The sequence below is a fragment of the Callorhinchus milii genome, unplaced genomic scaffold, assembly GCF_018977255.1.
Source record: "Callorhinchus milii isolate IMCB2004 unplaced genomic scaffold, IMCB_Cmil_1.0 Scaffold3, whole genome shotgun sequence".
Taxonomy (NCBI): Eukaryota; Metazoa; Chordata; class Chondrichthyes; order Chimaeriformes; family Callorhinchidae; genus Callorhinchus; species Callorhinchus milii.
Window position 1 is genome coordinate 51,537,084 of NW_024704744.1, and position 19,958 is coordinate 51,557,041.

The following is a 19,958-nucleotide window of genomic DNA, read 5'->3' on the forward strand; positions in this document are numbered from 1 at the left end:
AATGGGAAAATTGCCAAAATAGGTCAGTATACATTTTAAGGAAACTTTCTGTGATCAAGGTTCAAATCTTAAATCGAATCCGACTAGCTTGCTGCCTCAGGCACTCTGGCAACCCTAGCAATCGCTGGATTGTCTTCAGTGGCTCTAAGATTCTCATTTCCATTACAGTACTATAATGCAAACAATTTACTCCACTCCTAACTCATACTTTACCTAACCTGAGAATGCTTGATACTGAACACTGAACACAAAAAGTGAGGAAATTGTGCAAATTTTCTAGCATTACCAAAATGTTTAAATGCAAAGAAAAAAATTGCTCCAAAACAACTTATTGTGCCAGAAATCTTCAGGGTGAGATTTGGGGAAGGAATCTTTGAGAAAGGAATGTAAAATTTAGAGTGGGGGGCGGAGAACAGAAGAGTAAAGGAAAATTCTATTCACTGGAAATAGATTCCTTCTTGTATTGATGATCCATTTAATACATCACCTATAACATCAACCATTTCAAAGCTCTTCAGAGTTTCTGTGAAGTGTAGTGGCTTTACAGATATAAAGGTGATTACGGTTGATGTCACAGAATAGTAGTAATAATATGTCACAGAATACAAATGAGTAAATGTTTAATGGATCACTCATTGAAACTATTCTAACACAGTATACATAATCCTTTGGTCAGAATTTAATCCTTGAATAACAGCATTAAATCATTTTTTTTTCATCCTTTCATTAACTATCAATGGGATAAATCCTCTTTTGAGTGGTCTATTTATGATCAATGTGTAGTGAATATTGTTTAGTTATATTTTTGGAGGAGTAGCTAAAGCTACCTAGTGTGTGCAAAACCAAGATTGTTTTGTTTGTTGTCAACTTTTGTCTCTACCTCCCTTCCTTTTTCTTCTCTAGACCATGCTCCCATTATACCCAAGAGCCTGCTCCCATGCCCTGCATGTCTTGCTGTTGAAACGATTTGCACAAGAACATCCCTCTTGATGAGGAATTCCTCAGATTCTCTTGGCCTCTCCACTTCTACTCCATCTACTTGATGTTCCAATGCACTGCACTGATCCAGAGTTTTCAATCTTGTGTAAAGAGTGATATTTTGCATTCTTTCCTTGCCAAATTGTTGAAAATCAAATGTGTTTAAAACTATAACTGGCCTTGTAGATTTACCTTTTTCTGCCACTACCATTGGTAGCACACATACTATAATCTATACAGTATATACTTTACCCTACCAACATTACTTTTAAATTAGCATGTAGATTGCTCTAAGGAAAAAACATTGGGATTTTTTTGTTTATTTTCTCTTTTTTGTACCTGCATATGCTTTAAGAGGTTTTATGTGTAACCACCTGCATGCTGTGGTAGCGGATGATATTATAACCACTGTATTTAGACATCTTGTCTGCATTAGAAATAAAACCATTTGCATAATGGTTTGTTTGGATTGGTGCCCATATTATTTTCAGCTTAATAAATTCTGTATAATTAAGAATTGAGATGAATTCGGATTGAATTCAAGTCTATAATGATTTTCAGAAGGCAATTATTTCACATTTCTAAATATATGATGTTTATTAATCTATGCATAACACCTGCTCTAGGAGCAGGTTTGAAATTAACATTTTATTGTGTGCGTAACCGTCTTCTGAAATATAAAAATAATCTTATTTTATAAATGACTGTATACCTAGAAAATTCAAGTTTTAAATATTGAGATGAAATAGCATTGAAGATTTTTAGATGGCTCAGTGGAAATTTGTATGAATAAAAACTGAGCTACTGTGGAGCTAGCATTGAACAGGGTATTAACTGTGCCAAATATCAACTGGTGAAGCAGTGGGGTTCAATAGTTAACTTTAAAAAGCTTGGAGTAGAAGGCAGGAAAAAGCTGTTATGAAAAAACTCTAGTGACTCCTACTGGAGGTGTGTATGTGTTGACAGATTCTCAACTATAATGAGATTGTTTTCTTTCCTCTATCCCTCCTCTCCCATTGCAGTTTAGATATGGGAAGAATGGCACTTGATCTGCTGTTGCCGGTGGAGATGTAGGAGTTGTAATATTGGCCTGCAAGTTGGATGCTATACAGCAGGACTGGCTGATGTCACGGGTAGTTGCTATCAAGAGCGGGTACATGGACTGGCCAATCAGTTTGAGGCACAGTGCCTCTAGTGGTTAGATTCCCTCACATGATTAACCTGGGAGAATGGATTGTGTGCGTGTGTATTACGAAGAACATTCACGAACACACACATATGCGCCAACAAGACGCCAAGTTGCGCACTCTCTGGGTCTCAAGATTGTAGGGCCCACCTAGACATAGGCCTCATGGTTAGCAAGGCAGTTAAAGATAACATGGTTAAGTATAGGCAGAGATTGGCAGAGGGCATGAATCCTGAACACTGGGATGTAAGAGATTACAGTTTTTTTTTGAAGGATTGTGGATCCCTGATCCAGATGCCTGCACCCCTCCAGGACTATTTGCAGCAGTTATATCACTATTGGGTTCACTTGAAGACTGCTGCATGGGTTGGGTGTGAGCTGTGGATGTGTGTGCGTGTCGTGTGTCAGTATCTGTCTGACTTAGTGCAACTAATGTGCTTCATTAGATATTTGTTAAGGTCACTTTTTTGAATACGCAATTTATATTTTAAATATAGTAATTAGGATGTTGGATTTGTTTAAGAAACTGTTTGATGCTATAATGGGAGGATATTAGGATGGGTATTTCTGGAAGTATGAGATCAAATGGGGTGAAAGGGCCTTCTTCCCATCTTATTGTATTCAAATAGAATAAATGTTTTTTTCTTTTCTTTCAGAATTCAATTCGGCACAACCTTTCACTACACAGTAGATTTGTCAGAGTACAGAATGAAGGTACAGGTAAAAGTTCATGGTGGATGATCAACCCTGATGGTGGAAAAGGTGGCAAGTCTCCAAGAAGACGTGCAGTTTCTATGGACAATAGTAACAAATATGCAAAAAGCAGGGGAAGGGCAGCCAAAAAAAAGGCTGCTTTGCAAGTTGCACAAGAAACTACTGCTGAAAGCCCTTTGCAACACACAAAATGGCCCGGGAGCCCAACATCCCGCAGTAGCGATGAATTTGATGCATGGACAGACTTCCGTTCTCGTACAAACTCCAATGCCAGCACTTTGAGTGGTCGGTTGTCTCCTATTTTAGCCAATCCTGAGTTAGACAATGTTCAGGATGATGACACTGCTCCGTTGTCTCCCATGTTGTACTCTAGTCCATCTAACATGTCCCCAACTGTAAGTAAACCAAGCGCTGTTGAACTGCCCAGGTTGACTGACATGGCTGGAACCATGAATCTGAATGACGGATTAGCAGATAATCTTATGGAAGACTTCCTGGACAATATTAACCTTCCATCTCCTTCCCAGCAGTCATCATCTGGAGGTCTCATGCAAAGAAGCTCAAGTTTTACGTATGGTTCAAAGAGTTCTGGTTTAGGTTCGCCATCCAGCAGTTTCAGCAATTCTATATTCGGGCAGCCTGCTTTGAATGGCTTGCGTCAAGCTCCCATGCAAACCATTCAAGAAAACAAACCAGCTACTTTTTCTTCAATTTCTCGTTTTGGCAACCAAACTTTACAAGATCTTCTTGCATCTGATTCACTAACCCACAGTGATGTCATGATGACTCAGACTGATCCTCTGATGTCTCAGGCGAGTGCAGCAGTCTCTCTACAGAATTCACATAGAAATCTGATGCTTCATAATGATCCAATGATGTCATCCATCACTGCCCAGTCTAATCTGGCAAACCATAATCTGCTACGTCGCCAGTCTCCACCTCAGAGTTCTGAACTTAGTGGTGATAGTGCCTTGTCAAACTCTTTGAATCACTTGGCATTACCAACAGACTCAAATAACACAACCTCCTCAAAGCACCAGCTTCACTCATCTGCCAATCAATCTATGCAAATAGGGTTGTCTGATTCACTGTCTGGCTCTTCCTTGTATACTGGAAGCATGACTCTTCCCACTATGGGCCAGGATAAATTCCCCAGTGATCTGGATTTGGATATGTTCAATGGGAGTTTGGACTGCGATGTGGAATCGATCATCCGCAGTGAACTTATGGATGCAGATGGGTTAGACTTCAACTTTGATTCACTCATTTCAGCTCAGAATGTTGTCAACTTGAATGTGGGACCCTTCACTGGTGCTAAACAAACCTCAACACAGAGCTGGGTTCCGGGTTGAAACCAGCTTTTCAGTGGTGGAAGCAGGCAAAGCAGGTCAGTTGAGTCTAGCACCAGTTTGGGGAAAATTCCATCCCAGGCATTCAGTAGTTTGGATCAGAAATGGTTCCATACCATAATGTGTGTATAAGAGCAATGCATACATTGTATTGTATTTACGTGCTATGCAGCAGACTAGATGTCAATAAAGAGCAGCCTTTATACCAGATAATGGTGAGGCTGAGATTGTTTCATCAAACTCTTTGAATCACATGGCATTACCAACAGACTTGAATTACACAACCTGTTGGTTTAGCCAAACAATTTTTGCTCAGCAACTGTCTCCTCTGTACCTCTGGACATGTTGATTCACTTTGCCATTCGATTTGTTTTTTGGTTAATTCTTTCTAAATATATGCTGGGATTAGGAACCAGTACAAGACTGCTTCTAAAATATATTGGCAGGAAACTAAACTTGTCTCCCTAGAGAGCCATTAAAACAGATGGTTTAGGTTAATTGAATGCTAATTTCCTTTGAAAGTCAGCTCAATAATTCTTCCAAACTCAATCATGTTCTAGTCAGCAATTGCTGAAAGATACAAAGGATGCAGTTTTTATCAATGCCTACAATTTCTAACATTTGTTAAAAAATAGACTTCAGGAACCCTGTGTGTTAGCATCCTGAACATTCACATCCTAGTGTTTTTTTGAGCAGGAAAGCATTAAGTGAAAGCTTTGGCAGTATCTCCAGTTTGAAAGCGAAGTCATACGTATAACAGTGACTTTGTCCTTTTGGTGATTGGTTACTGGGACACTGGGAAACATGCTGCAATACACCCCTCGGATCTATATATCCGGTTATACAGATGCTTAGAGAATAAAAAGAGAACTGGATAGATACAAGTTAATTTGTTTTTATAGTACATTGTTGTCACTTTTGCCTGATTCTATGGGGTATCCCATCTGTAAATATTTTAATTTCTAAGTACTATATATGGAAAGCAGAAATCCGTTATAGGTTTGTCAGATGACTGGATTTGGTTGGCATCTATTGATCCTGGACAATATTTAATATTTTCATAGTCTTAACGAACATCTGGTTGAACTGCCCTGATTGATACCTTTTGTTTGAATCCCATTTGTTGCTCGCATGCATTCTGGCTTTCTTCTAATACTCCTTTCTGAAATACTTCCAGGCCTCTCACTTATTTTGCTATTTTTAAAAAAAACACAAGTTTTGTAATTGAGAATGGACAATTGACCATATTCCATGGCCTTAGCCAATTTCACTCTATAATAATCCTTGCATTTGATATGGGTCTTTCAAGTCAGGATGTCTCAATGTGCTTCACAGGATCTGCTGTAAAGTGTTTAATGACCTGGACCAATAGAAAAGTGTGGAAATACTTGCAAAAGTTGTGAGGCATTTGCCTGATGCTGCGGATACATTTGTTGCATTTTGCAGGAAATTGCAGTGGGTTGATCGGTGGGATTAAGAGACACATTTTTTTAAACAACCCGGATTAAAACTATAGGCATATATTTCTTGAACTAACACCCCATCTCCAACCTCCCTTTCCTCTCCAAGGTCCTGGAACAAGTGATTGCTTTCCAGCTTTGCTCCTTCCACTCCCGCCACTCCCTTCACGAACCACCCCAAATCGGGTTTTGGTGCCGCCCACAGCATAAAAACAGCCCTGGTCAAAGTGACAAATGGCATTCTGTCCCTCTGCGACCAGGGCTCCCTCTGCCTCCTCATCCTCCTTGACCTCTCTGCTGCCTTCAACACCATCAACCACTCTATTCTCATCCACCGCCTCTCTCCTCACCTCAACTTTGAGTTCTGTCCTTGAATGGTTCAGATCGTACCTCTTACACTGCTTCTACTTCATCTCCACAGAAGGTTTCTCCTCCAGTCCCCGCACCATTTTGTGTGGCGTTCCTCTGTCCTTGGTCCCCTCCTCTTCAACATCTATATGCTCCCTCTTGGTGACATCATCCACAGACATGGGGTCAACTTCCACATGTATGCGGATGACACCCAACTCTATCTCTCTGCCTCCACCCTCGACTCCAGGACCACTGCTGTCCTGACAGAATGTCTGTCAGACATCAAGTCCTGGATGAGAGCTAACTTTCATCAGTTGAACGTCAACAAGACTGAGGCTCTCCTGATTGGTTCCCGACAGCGCCTCCACACCTCAGGCACTGATGGCATCACTATCCAAGGATGCACACTCCATCTTACTAAACCAGTCCGGAACCTTGGCGTCTCGTTTGACCCTCAACTATCTTTTCTACACCACATCCGTGCCATAACCCGCTCTGCCTTCTCCAACTTCCGCAACATCGCCCGGCTCTGCCACTGCCTCACACCACAGGCCACCGAAATCTTCATACACACATTCATAACACCGAGGTTTGACTATGCAAACTTCATAATAATAATCCTTGCATTTGATATAGCGCTTTTCACGTCTTCTAGACGTCCCAAAGCGCTTCACAGAATATACTGTAAAGTGAATTGACTGTATATTTGTGGGCGAACGCGGCAGCCAATTGCGCACAGCAATGTCCCACAAACAGTCGTAGATTGAAAATGACCAATTTATTATTGTTTTTTGTTTTGGAGGGATTATTATTAGGTGTGTGGAGTAAGGAAACTTGCCCAAGGTTTCACCCTCTGCCTGGAATTGAACTCAGGTCTCTCGCTTGCAAAGCGAGTGCTCTAACCACTGAGCTACAGGACTCTTCTTGCTGGTCGGCCTCCCCAACTCCTCCCTCTGTAGGTTGCAAATCATCCAGAACTCTGTAGGCGGTGTCTTCTCCCGCACCAGGCTCTGTGACCCTATCACCCCCATCCTTGCCCGAATCCACTGGCTTCCCATCCCACAGAGGATACAGTTTAAGATCCCGGTCCTCACCTTCAAAGCCCTCCATGGCCTTACTTCTCCCTACCTCTGCAACCCCCTACTGTCCTGCCCGCTCCCTCCGCTCAGTAGGCTCTGGCCTACTTCATCTCCCTCGCCTCACCCGCCCCACCATTGGCGGGCGGGCCTTCAGTCACTCTGCCCCACTCACTGAAACTCCATCCCGCAGTCCCTCCTCCTCGCCCCCTCCCTTGCTTCCTTCAAGACTCATCTTAGGCCCTCCTCTTCAACCATGCTTTTGATCATCCTGCTTCACCCCACCCCCCGCCCTCCACCCTCCGCAATCCCGACAGCCCCCCCAGCTTGGGTCTGAAACACTGACTGTCCAGCGCCTTAGGAAGTCCTCCTGACATGAAAGGCGCTATACAAATGTAATGTTGTTGTTGTACATGTAGATATGTTTAGAATACTAAACATGTTGGTTTGAATAGTAAAGTACTTATCAAGAATTGGTCGCAGTAGCTCAGTTTAGGCCGGGTGTCGGCCAAAGCCGATTTCCCGCTCGCGCCACTTCCACCATCCCAACCCATGCCGTGCGTCCACGACCAGAGCCGCTCCGCCCAAGGTAGCAGCGTCAAGCAAACAGCACGCATTGTGTGTACAGGTTTGTAGCGGAGGAGGGCACTTGTAGCGGATTCCGTGAAAAACGTCTGGCCGCACTTCTATTGGCCCAGGTAATGACAGTTTTGTCTGTGAACGCTAACCAGTTGCAGGAATGGTGCAATATTTTGTGATTTAAATATTCCAGTCTTATCTGTGATGGAACCTCTTGCCTCTCCTAAGTGAGGTAAACCTAGTCTTTCAGTATCTCAAATTACCTTCTAATGTACCCACCAACATTTGAAAAAAGTAGCTCAATTTAAACTTTCAATTTGAAATGTAAATTTGCTTTAACTTTTTTTGTAAATTATCAGCCCTATGATATGAATTCTTGTTTTACCAGCTCAAATTCTAAGATAGTACATTCTCACAACTTGATCTGAGTTATGTGCACAGTAGCCCGTTTGAGAACAGAAAAAGATTCTCGTGTTTTGGATAAAATCAAACAATCACACACTGCATGTATAACCTGGCTGAAAAATCTATAACAATGAAACACTGATCCTACTCAGAGGAAAGGTGAATACAGTTTAGATTTAATGACTATATAGTAAGTGGTAAACGTAGACAAAGTGATAAATGTGTGAAATGGACTACTCGTGGAGTTTATGATGATTTTGTCAGTAAATTCAAGAATGATAATCTATTGATTGAGAATTATAGTGTGGTTTTTTAAACTTTGAAGCCTGCCAGTTGGACCGCATAACCTTTGCTAGTACTGTACAATCCCTATGTGACTTGATATCCCTGGGAGACCTGTCAGAGAATGGGGGAAAAAAAACTATTAACCAATTAAAATGTGTGTACTAAAGGACACTGGTAATTCTGTTGAACTACGTATTTCATTTCTTTTAATGAACTAAAAGTTTATGGGGAGATGTTCGTCCTCTTTCTCCCCCTCCCCCCCCGTTCTTAGTGTGTAACATGCTTTCATTGCATAGTTTAATTGCAGCTTCCTATTTGAAACTAAATATAAATACTAAAATAATAATACTTGTATTTCATATAGTGCCTTATCACCTCCTTGAGACACCTCAAAGCGCTTCACACGATATACTGTAAAATGGATTGAGTAGTTTGTGTGCGAAACATGGCAGCCAGTTGCACACAGCAGCGTCACACAAACAGCCAAGGAGTGAATGACCAATTTAATTGGGGAACTATTGGCCAGGACACCAAGAGAAACTCCCTTCTCCTTTCGAATAGTGGCATGGATATTCAACTGAACAGGCAGATGGACTCTTGGTTTAACATCGCATTCAAAGTATAGCACATCCAACACTGCATTGGAGTCAATTTAGTCTATGTGATTCCAAGTCACGATGTGGGGCTTGAACCCACAACCTTCTAACTCGGAAGTCAGTGCTACCACTGCGCCAGATTAACACATAATCTCTCTCTCCTCCCTTCCCCAACCCCACACACACACTATGACTTTCAGCTAAAATACATAAGGGAATAGCTAATCATTAATCTAGATTTTTGACGATTGTTGGTTAAGTTCTGAAGTTAGAACAATTGGATGTGCCACAAAAGTGATTGAGTAAGAAACAATAAATTTATTCAATGCATTTCAACCAGGAAAGTTTTCAAGACGTAATTTGACACCAAACTGATTAGAAAGGGGAGGTAACTATAGGCACAGTAGAAGAGGAAACTCGTCAGGTGTGATTTGAAGACTGGCAAGAGGGGGCAAGGCGGAGGGATTGAGACAGGGAGTTCCAGAGGTTTGGGCTGTAATGACTGAAAGCATAGCCAATAATGGTGGAGCAGAGGGTTGAGGGACACACAGAAGGTAGAGAAGGTAGAAAAGGAGGGTGTGAGCAGGTTGGAGAGAAAGGGAGGATGCTAGGGCATGAAGTGATTTGTTGGTAACTAAGGATCTTGAAATTGTTCTATTCTGCGACGGGCCTCGTAAGGGCAAGGGTGTTAGAGTGTGGAGTTTGGTATGAGTGAGGATACCAGCAACAGAGTTTTGAATCAGTTAGACCTTCTGAAGGGTGGAGCTGGGGGAGACCGGAGAGGAGTGCATTGGAGTAATCGAGGCGGGAGGTGACGAAAGCATGAATCAGGGTTTTAGTAGCTTTGAATGTGAGGTATGAATGTGAGAAATGAAAACCCAGACTTGCACAATTGATATGACCAAATTCTACATTAAATCAGGTAAATATTTGACAACAATCGAGAATTCAATAGGAACCAGTAAACTTGAGTTATCCTCTACCTAAAATTTATCCCACATCAAGTATGTGAAGGGCACTGATTCTTTAGAATTAGCCCTTGCACCCGCAGCTAACATGCAAACGTACCTCAAATTTTAAAAGCAAATTTCCCCAACTCCCCACCGTCGGCGGTCAGTCCTTTAGCCTCTGTCCCCACTTTTTGGAACTCATCCTACATTCCCAATGTCTTGCCCCCTCCCTTGCCTTCTTCAAGGCCCGTCTCGACCTTTTTCAACCGTGCCTTCAGTCACCCTCCTATCTACTCTCCCAACCTCCAGTTTGAGTCCAAATCCTTAACTACCAAATGCCTTGGGACATTCCCTCGATGTGAAAGGTGCCATATGAATGTAATTTGTTGTTTTGCAGTAATAATGCTGTTTTAAGATATTCCAAGGATTTCCTAAACCATGCTGCCAAGCAATAATGGGATGTAGTGGTCTCTGATTTCAGAGGAAATTAGAAAAATGTTTTTACTATTTTTTAATGATATAAATGGGCTCTATAATATTAGCAGCTAAGTTTTTAAATTGTACATTGAATATATTCACATATTATACACTGCATAGTAACAGTTTGCATTGTTAAAACAAATGTATACACTGCATTTCTAATAGGTTGCATTCCATGTTCATACAGGTTGCATTTCCGGTTGGAAAGTAAAACCAACCAAAACTTAAAATAAAAAAAGTTAACTAGATAAGGTTGACCCACAAAATGCAGAGTCACTAGCTCATTGGATAAATGATCTGTATGTTGATTTGCTGACCCATATGGACCAGGATATTTCTACAGATTTCAAAATGGTGAAAATTGCATGTGGTTGAATATTTATTCTACAGTTTAGACATTAGTTCATGCTTGTGACTTTCTCACATGCTTCAGTTTATCTGTGGAAGGTAATGAATTGTTGCTTCACTATTTGGCAGCAAGAATAATCCATCAGCCAGGTCAGCAGTGTGTTCAAACAGCCTATCAGTTGTTTGCCTGTCTGAACTGAATCAGGTAATGTTATGGCACAATGGAAGCAAAAGATAGAAACAAATGAGTATAAAGTTGTAATCTAACAAGTCATTAAACTGTGAATTGATGCTAATGCTTGTAAATCTAGCTGTTACTTATGGTGATTTGTTTTAAAAGCTGATGCGTATCTGAAGAACTGCAAAGACTCTTTCAAAGTTGCATCTCTACAAGCTTTCAGAAGTCCTGAAGGAAGATGAATTGCTGTTTCCAATCTGATTATAACATGGGATTGTACTTTAGTAGAAAAGATATTACAATCCATCTGGCTGATCACAAAAGCAATGTGGTGCCAGAAGTAGATTATGGTGAAAGAATTGTTCAGTCCTGCTCATTTTCAGATGCACTAGGTACTATGATCAATTGTAAGACTGTATGATGGGTATTCTTGAAGAGTGAGATCAAATGCACCAAAGGGCCTTCTTCATCCGAACCGACCTTGTGAACAATGCAGCTTCAGCAGTTTATCACCTCCATGGTAGTATCTGTTGTCAAAGATTGCAGTCTTGTTGTTAGCAGAAAGAGCACAGCAGCTTGAACTGTATATTAGCAGCATTCTCAAACTATTTATATCTAAGTTTTATGTACCTTCAATGGTAAAATATTGCATTTTTTGTTTTCTACAATTCTATTTCTAGCTTTTATTCTGCAGTTTCATTTAATTTTACTAAGATGATATTTAGGTTCCAATGGCATAAATCATATAGAACAGGTTTTTGTGGTGCTTCAGGGTGTGTCCACTGGCTTGTTCTTATCATTTGTGTACATTCCTGATAAGCCATGATTTAAGTAATTTGGGAGAATGGGAGTTTCAAATAAGTACGTATCTGAGGATCCCTTAAGTATCTTAGGCAAAAACATGAATAGTAAGCCATCTGTCTAACCTTTGGGAAAATTGCTGGGTTCTGCTGGGGATCTTAAGGTCGGTTTGCACGCATGCATCTTTAAACATTGAAAGGGTTGGAAGAAGAAGGGGCTAAAGAGGATTTTTAAAAAGATGTTCTAACACTACTTATGTTTTTCAGGTCAGTGACTCAACATCTGACTCACCTTTGCCAAATCTGCTTTTGCCAAGAAACAATGAATTGGATTGTAGTCAGTTTATTTGACTGTTGTGAATCTGACACTTTCATCTGAAGGGCTGCAATGGGGACAGTCCTTGGAATTGCATTTCAACCTATGTGAAAGACATCAATGAAGTATACAAGCTGCATTTGAAATGGATCTTGAAGTATATTGTTAAACAAATCTCCAATTTGTAAGCTTCGTAGTATCCCCGTAGTTCATGTAAAACAGAATCTTTAGTCCTATATGAACCATTGGTTGATACGGGTAGGTGCAGATTTTAATTTTTAGTGTACATTCAATATCAGCATCTGCCCATGGACTCATTTTATAGCTGTTGTTGAAGTGTCAATGGAACGGGACTAATTGACTGTGCCACCAAAGGCATGAATTTTAATGTTGAAACAACTATACTGACCGAATGATGCAGGACACAGATTTGTGTCAGAATGCCAGGAAACTTATACATATGAAGGTTTTATTCTTTTTAATCTGCTAATATATGACTAATTAACTGGTATTTTAAGTAATTTGAAACTGCATGAACTTATTTACATAAGTTTTGAAGGGCAACTAGGAATGAACCTTTCCCGTTTATTTGGTCTTCTCTAATCAAGAGTTGTAGAGGTTGTCTGTTGGAGATGAATGGATGACTGCTTTGGCATGTTGATAAGTTGCATTGAGCTGGCAAGAACATTGCTTGCAAAAGCTTGCATAACTTTATCGATCACTTGTGAACAAATTTCATTATCTTGAGCCAAGCAGGAGGAGGGAACAGGAAAAAAAGTGTTCATGTGTGGGCAAATTAATATTTTATAGGAAACCCAGAGCCAAATCAAGTTACTCCTTTCTGAAAGTTTTTTTTCTGCATGAATTGAGATATAAATGTATTTAAAGGATTCCAGAATACTTCCTATGTATCCATTCATCATTTTAGTGAACAACCTTCCCAAAGTTTTCTTAAAAGAAAAAAAAACCTTTTTTGTTCCTTTTTTCTTCCCATATTAGTACAGGTTGTTGTAAAGATAATCATATCACCAGGTTTAAAAACAAACTGCCTCCCTTCTGAAGTGAATCATCATTAATCTGCTTTAATGTGGTGATCAACTTTCTGTAGGTACATTCATACATGGTAAATTGTTTTGCATACTGCTTTTCTGTATGACATTTGTACATTTATTGAAAGTTTTACTGTACTGTTTGTACCCTTACTAGCCACCTTTTGAAGTTTCTATATAAGGCTACCAGTGGTATGCCAGAAATCAATACAGAGCAGCTCAAATTGCAAAAAATTATGCATTTCTTCAAATTTAACACGTAAGCTTTCCTTTTTATACAATAGGGTAATGCACATTTATATTTTATTATGGGGCAGAGATGAATCATTATGCATGACTATTTAGTAACTCGAATAGTTTGTCCCAAAGTTCATCGCATGAAATTCCCTGCAGTCACACTCATTGATATAAGTGCTCCTGGGGGAACTAGCAGTGAAATAAAATGTGATGGAAAGTTGTTGTATAATTGACCTGTTTCATGCTTGTATATGGGGCCCTTGTCTTTTCATCATACATCAAAATTCATCACAAATTGTGAATTATGTGTTGTATTTGTGGAACGATAGCATATCAATTAAGGCAACTAAATTGTTTTTCATCAAAGCAAATGAAGGTTAAGGTGGTATAATCATCACTGCCATTCATTGATATTTTTGTTGAATTTTCCACCAAAATTGTATTTAAATGACTTGTAAGGATTCTGGGGCATTTCTGCACTCAGTTTTGTTAAAAGCAGCATGGTAGCATAGCAATTGACATTTATTTCACTGTGGTTTCTGGTCTGAGCATTATTGGTATAATTGATTGCATCATACAGTCACTTTTCAGCGAGGTCAGGACATAGGACAATCTCAGGCTAGAAGAAAAGGGGGGAAAGGGCTTTGTATTGAGCCAGAGCAAATGTACATTCAGGTGCCCTTATGAAGTCAGAAGTCTAATGAGGATTAAAAACCAAATATAAATAATCGTTTTTTCTCTAAAATTAGCTTAATTTACTCAACACTAACCCAATGAACTTGAAATGAAAAGTATCTTTTCATGCTATTTTATTGCTGTCCACTGTATGGCTTTTTGGTTTTACGACAAAATAAGTCATTCTCACGAAAAAGTTAACTGATGCCTGATCCTTGTAGGTCAGTCAAATATACTCGGTTTGATGATCACTAGGAAACATCTGGTTAGTTTGCAGAGCAAGCCATGTGATATTTGTTCACGCTCCACAGTACACTTTAGTGTATTGAAATCTTATTTTAACTTTCACACCTCACAAATGCTGTCACGAGTTAAACTGTGAGTGTGCTGTACTGTTTTTTAAATCAGTGCATCTTTTTAAAAACTGACATAAGTATCTCAAATCCCATGGGGTTCATGAGCCACAAGAAGCCACTTTATATTAAGGGAAACGATATTGTATGGCAAGACAGATGAATATGCTAGCTTTATTTACTGGAAATTTGTCAGATAACAATTTTAACAGGGGGTGCGGTCTGTTAAACTGCAGTAGATTTTTAATTACATAAGGAAGCTAATGGTATGTAAGTTCTGTGTATTTCATTTATCTGTGCTCTAGAAGAAAACACAGTGCGCATGTAAAATAAAGCTCGACAGTATATATTGAAGTGAATTTCTCCCTGTAGCATTCATTGCCACATGCATAAAAATGTACACATTTTCACAGGCAAGTTATGGTAGATTTTAAGCTTCTATAAAACTTTCTGAGATTTTGGTCTATTCTTTACATGACTATTATTAAAAAAAAGTCATTGTTGTGTTAAGATGAGGATTGGTTACTTAAAACTAAATGGGTTTAGTACAATAAAAGAACAATTAAGTACATGTCCATCAATTTACCTTTAGACTTTGGTGAAAATGTCGGTATTCAGAGAGATTGCTTCAGTTTACTTTTCTGGATGTCAGTGGAGGTGGGTGATTTATACATGTACTGTATCGGCAGCAAAAGCAATCTTATAACCACCTGTCTTAAACAACATTGCCATTTATTCTAATGCAAGTAGAGAGAGAATTCAAATTTTCAGCATATGCTATTTCACACATTTGTACATGGATATGGTTACAAACTATTATCTATTCTATATTGGAATAACTTGAAGTGGTTGTAACTATTGTTTACTGATGCATACCTTGGGACAAAATAAAATGTATTGCTTCTGACTGAAGTTAGTGTAAATAAATGCCCCATTCACTATTCTTTAAAAGTGTAATCACTCACATTTTTCAATATTCACATTTGAAAACATAATTTTGAAGTGGTGAATAATAATCCCAAACTGACTTACTGGTAGATATTAATTATAGAGCAAACGTCTAGTTGCTGAGTAAAGGGTTAAAAAGTTGAGAGCATTTAAAAAGTTACATTGATGCATTACACAACAACAACAACATTTATAGTGCCCTTCATGGCTGTGTTTGAGTGCTTAAAATCGGAATGATGTTTAACCAGCTAAAACTGCATAGCTTTCCATTGTCTGGCAACCTTTGCTTGTCTTGCCCTAAAGGGCTTTGGCTTGCAGAATTGACTGGACCTGAGTGGGAAGAATTCCTGCTTTAAGTATCTGCCCAAGTCCTACTGATGAGATAGGCTGTGCTGGCCTGCAGTACTTAAGACCTGACTGCATCAGGAATCAGACCTCAGATTTCAGTTTAATAGACTTCTGTTTAACAACCAATATCTGTTTTATGGACTACAATTTTCATTTAAAGTCATCCCATCTTTCACCTCTTCCCCCTTTGGGTTTGATACTGCATTTGGAATAGACTATGGGAATAAAATAATTTTAAAAACTAAAACCCTGGCGAGCTGGACTAATGGGGGGGAAGAAATTCAGTCTAGCAAGTTGGAATTTCTGGCCAAGTGTAATTGCAATGCTTGTACTGCCATTTTTCACTGAAGGCTTTTTTCAGTGCCAAAATGGTTTGAATCAGAAGATACCAAATATGGAATCTTCTGTTTGTGGGATTCAAACTGAGTCAAAGTTCGTCTCCTTGCCTGGCCACTGTGAAGACAACAACAAAACTAGATTTGTATAGCGCCTTTCTCGTCAGGAGGACATCCCAAGGCGTTGGACAATCACAGTGTTTCGGATCCAAGCTGGGGGTCGGGGATGGTGGAGGGCTAGCGGAGAGGGAGGGTGACCGAAGGCATGGCTGAAGGAGGGTCTTGAGATGGGTCTTGAAGCAGGCAAGCGAGGCAGCCAGGCAGAGCGACTGCAGCTTGCAGTTCCAGAAGGTGAGGTGAAGAGTGGCTGAAGGCCCGGCCACCAATGGTGGGGCAGGCGAGGTGGGGGATATGAAGCAGGCAGGAGCCCGCTGAGCGGAGGGAGCAGTCAGGTTGGTAGGGGGATAGGAGGTCACAGAGGTAGGTGGGGGCAAGACCATAGAGGGCTTTGAAAGTGAGGACCAGGATCTTGAACTGTATCCTCTGTGATGGAAAACCAGTGGAGTCGGGCGAGGATGGGGGTGATAGGGCCATGGAGCCTAGTGCGGGAGAGGACATGGGCTCAGAGTTCTCGATGATCTGCAACCTACGGAGGGAGGTGTTGGGGAGGCCGACAAGCAGGGAGTTTGCGTAGTCGAGTCTGGATGTTATGAATGTGTGTATGAGGGTCTCGGTGGCCTGTGGTGTGAGACAGTGGCAGAGCCGGGCGATATTGCGGAGGTGGGGGAAGGCAAAGCGGGTCATGGAATGGATGTGGGGAAGAAAGGACAGTTGAAGGTCGAACAAGACACCAGCAAGCACAGTGAGGCTACATGATACCAAGATAGTGCCAGGGCTAAAGACCCATAATTCCACACCCAGAGAAAGAAGCAATAGAAAAAGGTTATTTTTAAAGAAAAAACTTTTACCATGCAATTCATAATTATATAGTGTTTTTTCTCTAGATGACAAAACTCTGTACTTATACCTGGAGTTGTGGTTCATATCTCCAGGGCTTGAAATCCACTTCATCGTGCGCTAGCAACAGGAGTCTACACGCATACAAACCATGGACATTTTTATAATCTATTTATAATTGGAGTGGAGTCCTGCAGTTCAGTGGTTAGAGCACTCGCTTTGCAAGCGAGACACCTGGGTTCAATTCCAGGCACAGGGCGAAACCTTGGGCAAGTTTCCTTACTCCACACAGAGCCTAATAATAATCCCTCCAAAACCAAAAACAATAATAAATTGGTCGTTTTCAATCCACGGCTGTTTGTGGGACATTGCTGTGCGTAATTGGCTGCCGCGTTCGCTCACAAATATACAGTCAATTCACTTTACAGTATATTCTGTGAAGCGCTTTGGGACGTCTAGAAGACGTGAAAAGCGCTATATCAAATGCAAGGATTATTATTATAATTATCTATTTGGGCCTGTTCCAGCATTCTGGGTACCCGGGGTGGCAGGACTAACGTAAGCCCGAGGTTTACTGTATATCTATCTACCTGAACACCAGATATATATTCTCTTTGACTGAGCTTTCAATTATCTTTCCCTTTGCTGCCCCCCCTCAGCTGCCACCCCACCTCACCATCAGTACTTTGAACCATCCACCCAAAGTGAAAGGCACTATAAAAATGTATAATGTATTGTAAAAGTCTTTTATTAAAAGACCTTTTTACATTGCTTCCTTCTGTGGGTGTGGAATCAGAGAGTCTTTAGTCCTGGCACTATCCTGGTATCATGTTGTTTGGGAGATAATGAAGCTCCTCACAACCTGCTGCTATGCCAGGGTGTTGGGGCTGGTATGTTGCTGCTCACTGCAGCAGATATAAAAATTGCAGATTGTGCCACATATGACATCATCCCTGGCAGCTTCTTTGCAGCAAAGCCTTTAAAAGGAAGGCTGCAGCACCTGTTGATTTGGTCAAAGCCTGGTTTGGTGGTGACCCTAACAGTAAGCAGTGTGACACTATTAACCAGCCAGAAAAGGCTGCTGACTGTTTCTATCCTGCAGTGCAGTGCATCTCCCTGTAAGTGAAAAACATTCACTTTAAAAACATGCTGTCTGTCTTATGTGAAACTTTACGATCGTCATCCTCGTCTTCAAATGGCTGCACCGCCTAGGCCCAACCTACCCCTGTGCTACCCTATTTCCCTGCACATCCTTTGCTTCATTTTCCCACCCATTCAGACACTTCTCCACTTTCTAGCCTTCTCTTCCGAAATGGCTCCCTCCTCTGTTTTCAAACCCTGTCTCATTGACCATGGTTTTCAAAAACCTATCTTGATAACTGTGGGTTAAATTACCTCTCCCTCCTCCCTCCCTATTAACTTGTACCCCCACTCCACTTTTGCAAAAAGCTTTGGCACATTGTCCTGTGTGAAAGGTGTTCTACTGTATAAATACAAACTTGTCATTGATATGAATTAGCTCACTGCAAGAAAAAAATTTGGAACAAACATCCGAACTGTGAATTCAAAACAACATTTCTACATTGATGAAATGACGATTGTAATTGCAGTTGGATTATTTACAAATTAACCTTTCGTCTGCTCATGCTAAAATGGATTAACCTGACATTGACCCTCCTTGCTACTGGTTATGAAGCGGAAATTGATTAACAGAAGTCCTGGAAAATAATTAATCTGAACCGTGATACGATCGGGTAGTGCTCAAACTGCTTTTCCTGAATTTATTAAATTGTAGTTGCGTAATGGCCAAAATAAATCTAAAGCATAACTTCATACCTTGAGAGATAAAAATGGGTTGCAATAGTACAACATACACAAACCTTTGTTTGGTTTCTGACTGAGTGTTAAATACTAACTGGTTTGTAAAACAGAAAATAGAGAAAGTGGATGGTGTCCTATTTAAATATTCTGAGCATCCGGGATTTTTAAGAGGGAGCCGCGCCCTCAGAAACCCTTTTAAAAGCAGCTCCTTCTGCCAAGAATTCTGATTAAAATGAACATTTTCTTGCTTTGTCTGATTTTTTTCAAAGAACAATTGATAATCACATAATCGGGCTTACTGTTTTGTAGGGTTCTGGATCTGAGACTGATGGGGAAGTCATGTTTGATATTAATCATTGTGGGCCCTATTTTCAAGTGTTAATAATTATTTTACCAATTTACCTGTCTGCTCCCTCCTGCTTCCCCGCCCCGCCTCGCCCGCCCTACCATTGGCGGGAGGGCCTTCAGTCTCTCTGTCCCCACCCTCTGGAACTCCATCCCATAGTTTCACCCCCTCCCTTTGTTTCACCCCCTCCCTTGTCTTCTTCAACAACAAAATTACATTTGTAAAGCACCTTTCACGTCAGGAGGACATCCTAAAGGTGGTGAACAATCAAAGATCAGGACACGAGCATGTGGACCAGGGTTGGGATGAGGGAGGGCAGAGAGGGAGAAGGACGGCTGAAAGCACAGTCAAAAATAAGGGTCTTGAGTCTTCGGGAGTTTTTTGCCTTGAAGGAGGCAAGGGAGAGGACGAGGTGAAGGGTTTGCGGGATGGAGTTCTAAAGAGTGGGGGCAGAGAGGCTGAAAGCCCGACCGCTGATGGTTGGGCAGGTCGGGTGGAGACATGGAGCAGGCCAGACCCTGCTGAACGGCAGGAGCGGACAGGTTGATAGGGAGTCAGAGGGTCATAGATGTAGGAGGGGCCAAGTCCATGGGGGGCCTCGACAGTGAGAATGAGGATTTGAATTCTATCCTCTGAGGGATGGGGAGCCAGTGGAGCTGGGTGAGGGTGGGGTTGATGGGGTCACGGAGCTTGGTGCAGGAGAGGACACGAGCTGCAGAGTTCTGGATGATCTGCAGCTTGTGCAGGGAAGAGTTGGCCAGGCCAACGAGGAGGGAGTTTCCGTAGTCGAGCCTTGAGGTGCCATATGTGTGTATGAGGGTTTCGGCAGCCTGAAGGG

At 41.0% G+C, this 19,958-nt stretch overlaps 1 protein-coding gene across 1 annotated transcript; it reads left to right on the forward strand.

Moving 5' to 3' along the window:
• The first annotated feature begins 855 nt into the window (after window positions 1-855).
• On the forward strand, window positions 856-15,288 carry foxo3b (forkhead box O3b). The gene is made up of 3 exons (XM_042333784.1): window positions 856-1,084; window positions 2,821-4,265; window positions 12,003-15,288. The coding sequence occupies exons 1-2, from the start codon at window positions 1,043-1,045 to the stop codon at window positions 4,228-4,230; spliced, it is 1,452 nt and encodes a 483-aa protein (XP_042189718.1). The 5' UTR covers window positions 856-1,042; the 3' UTR covers window positions 4,231-4,265; window positions 12,003-15,288.
• The last annotated feature ends 4,670 nt before the right edge of the window (window positions 15,289-19,958 follow it).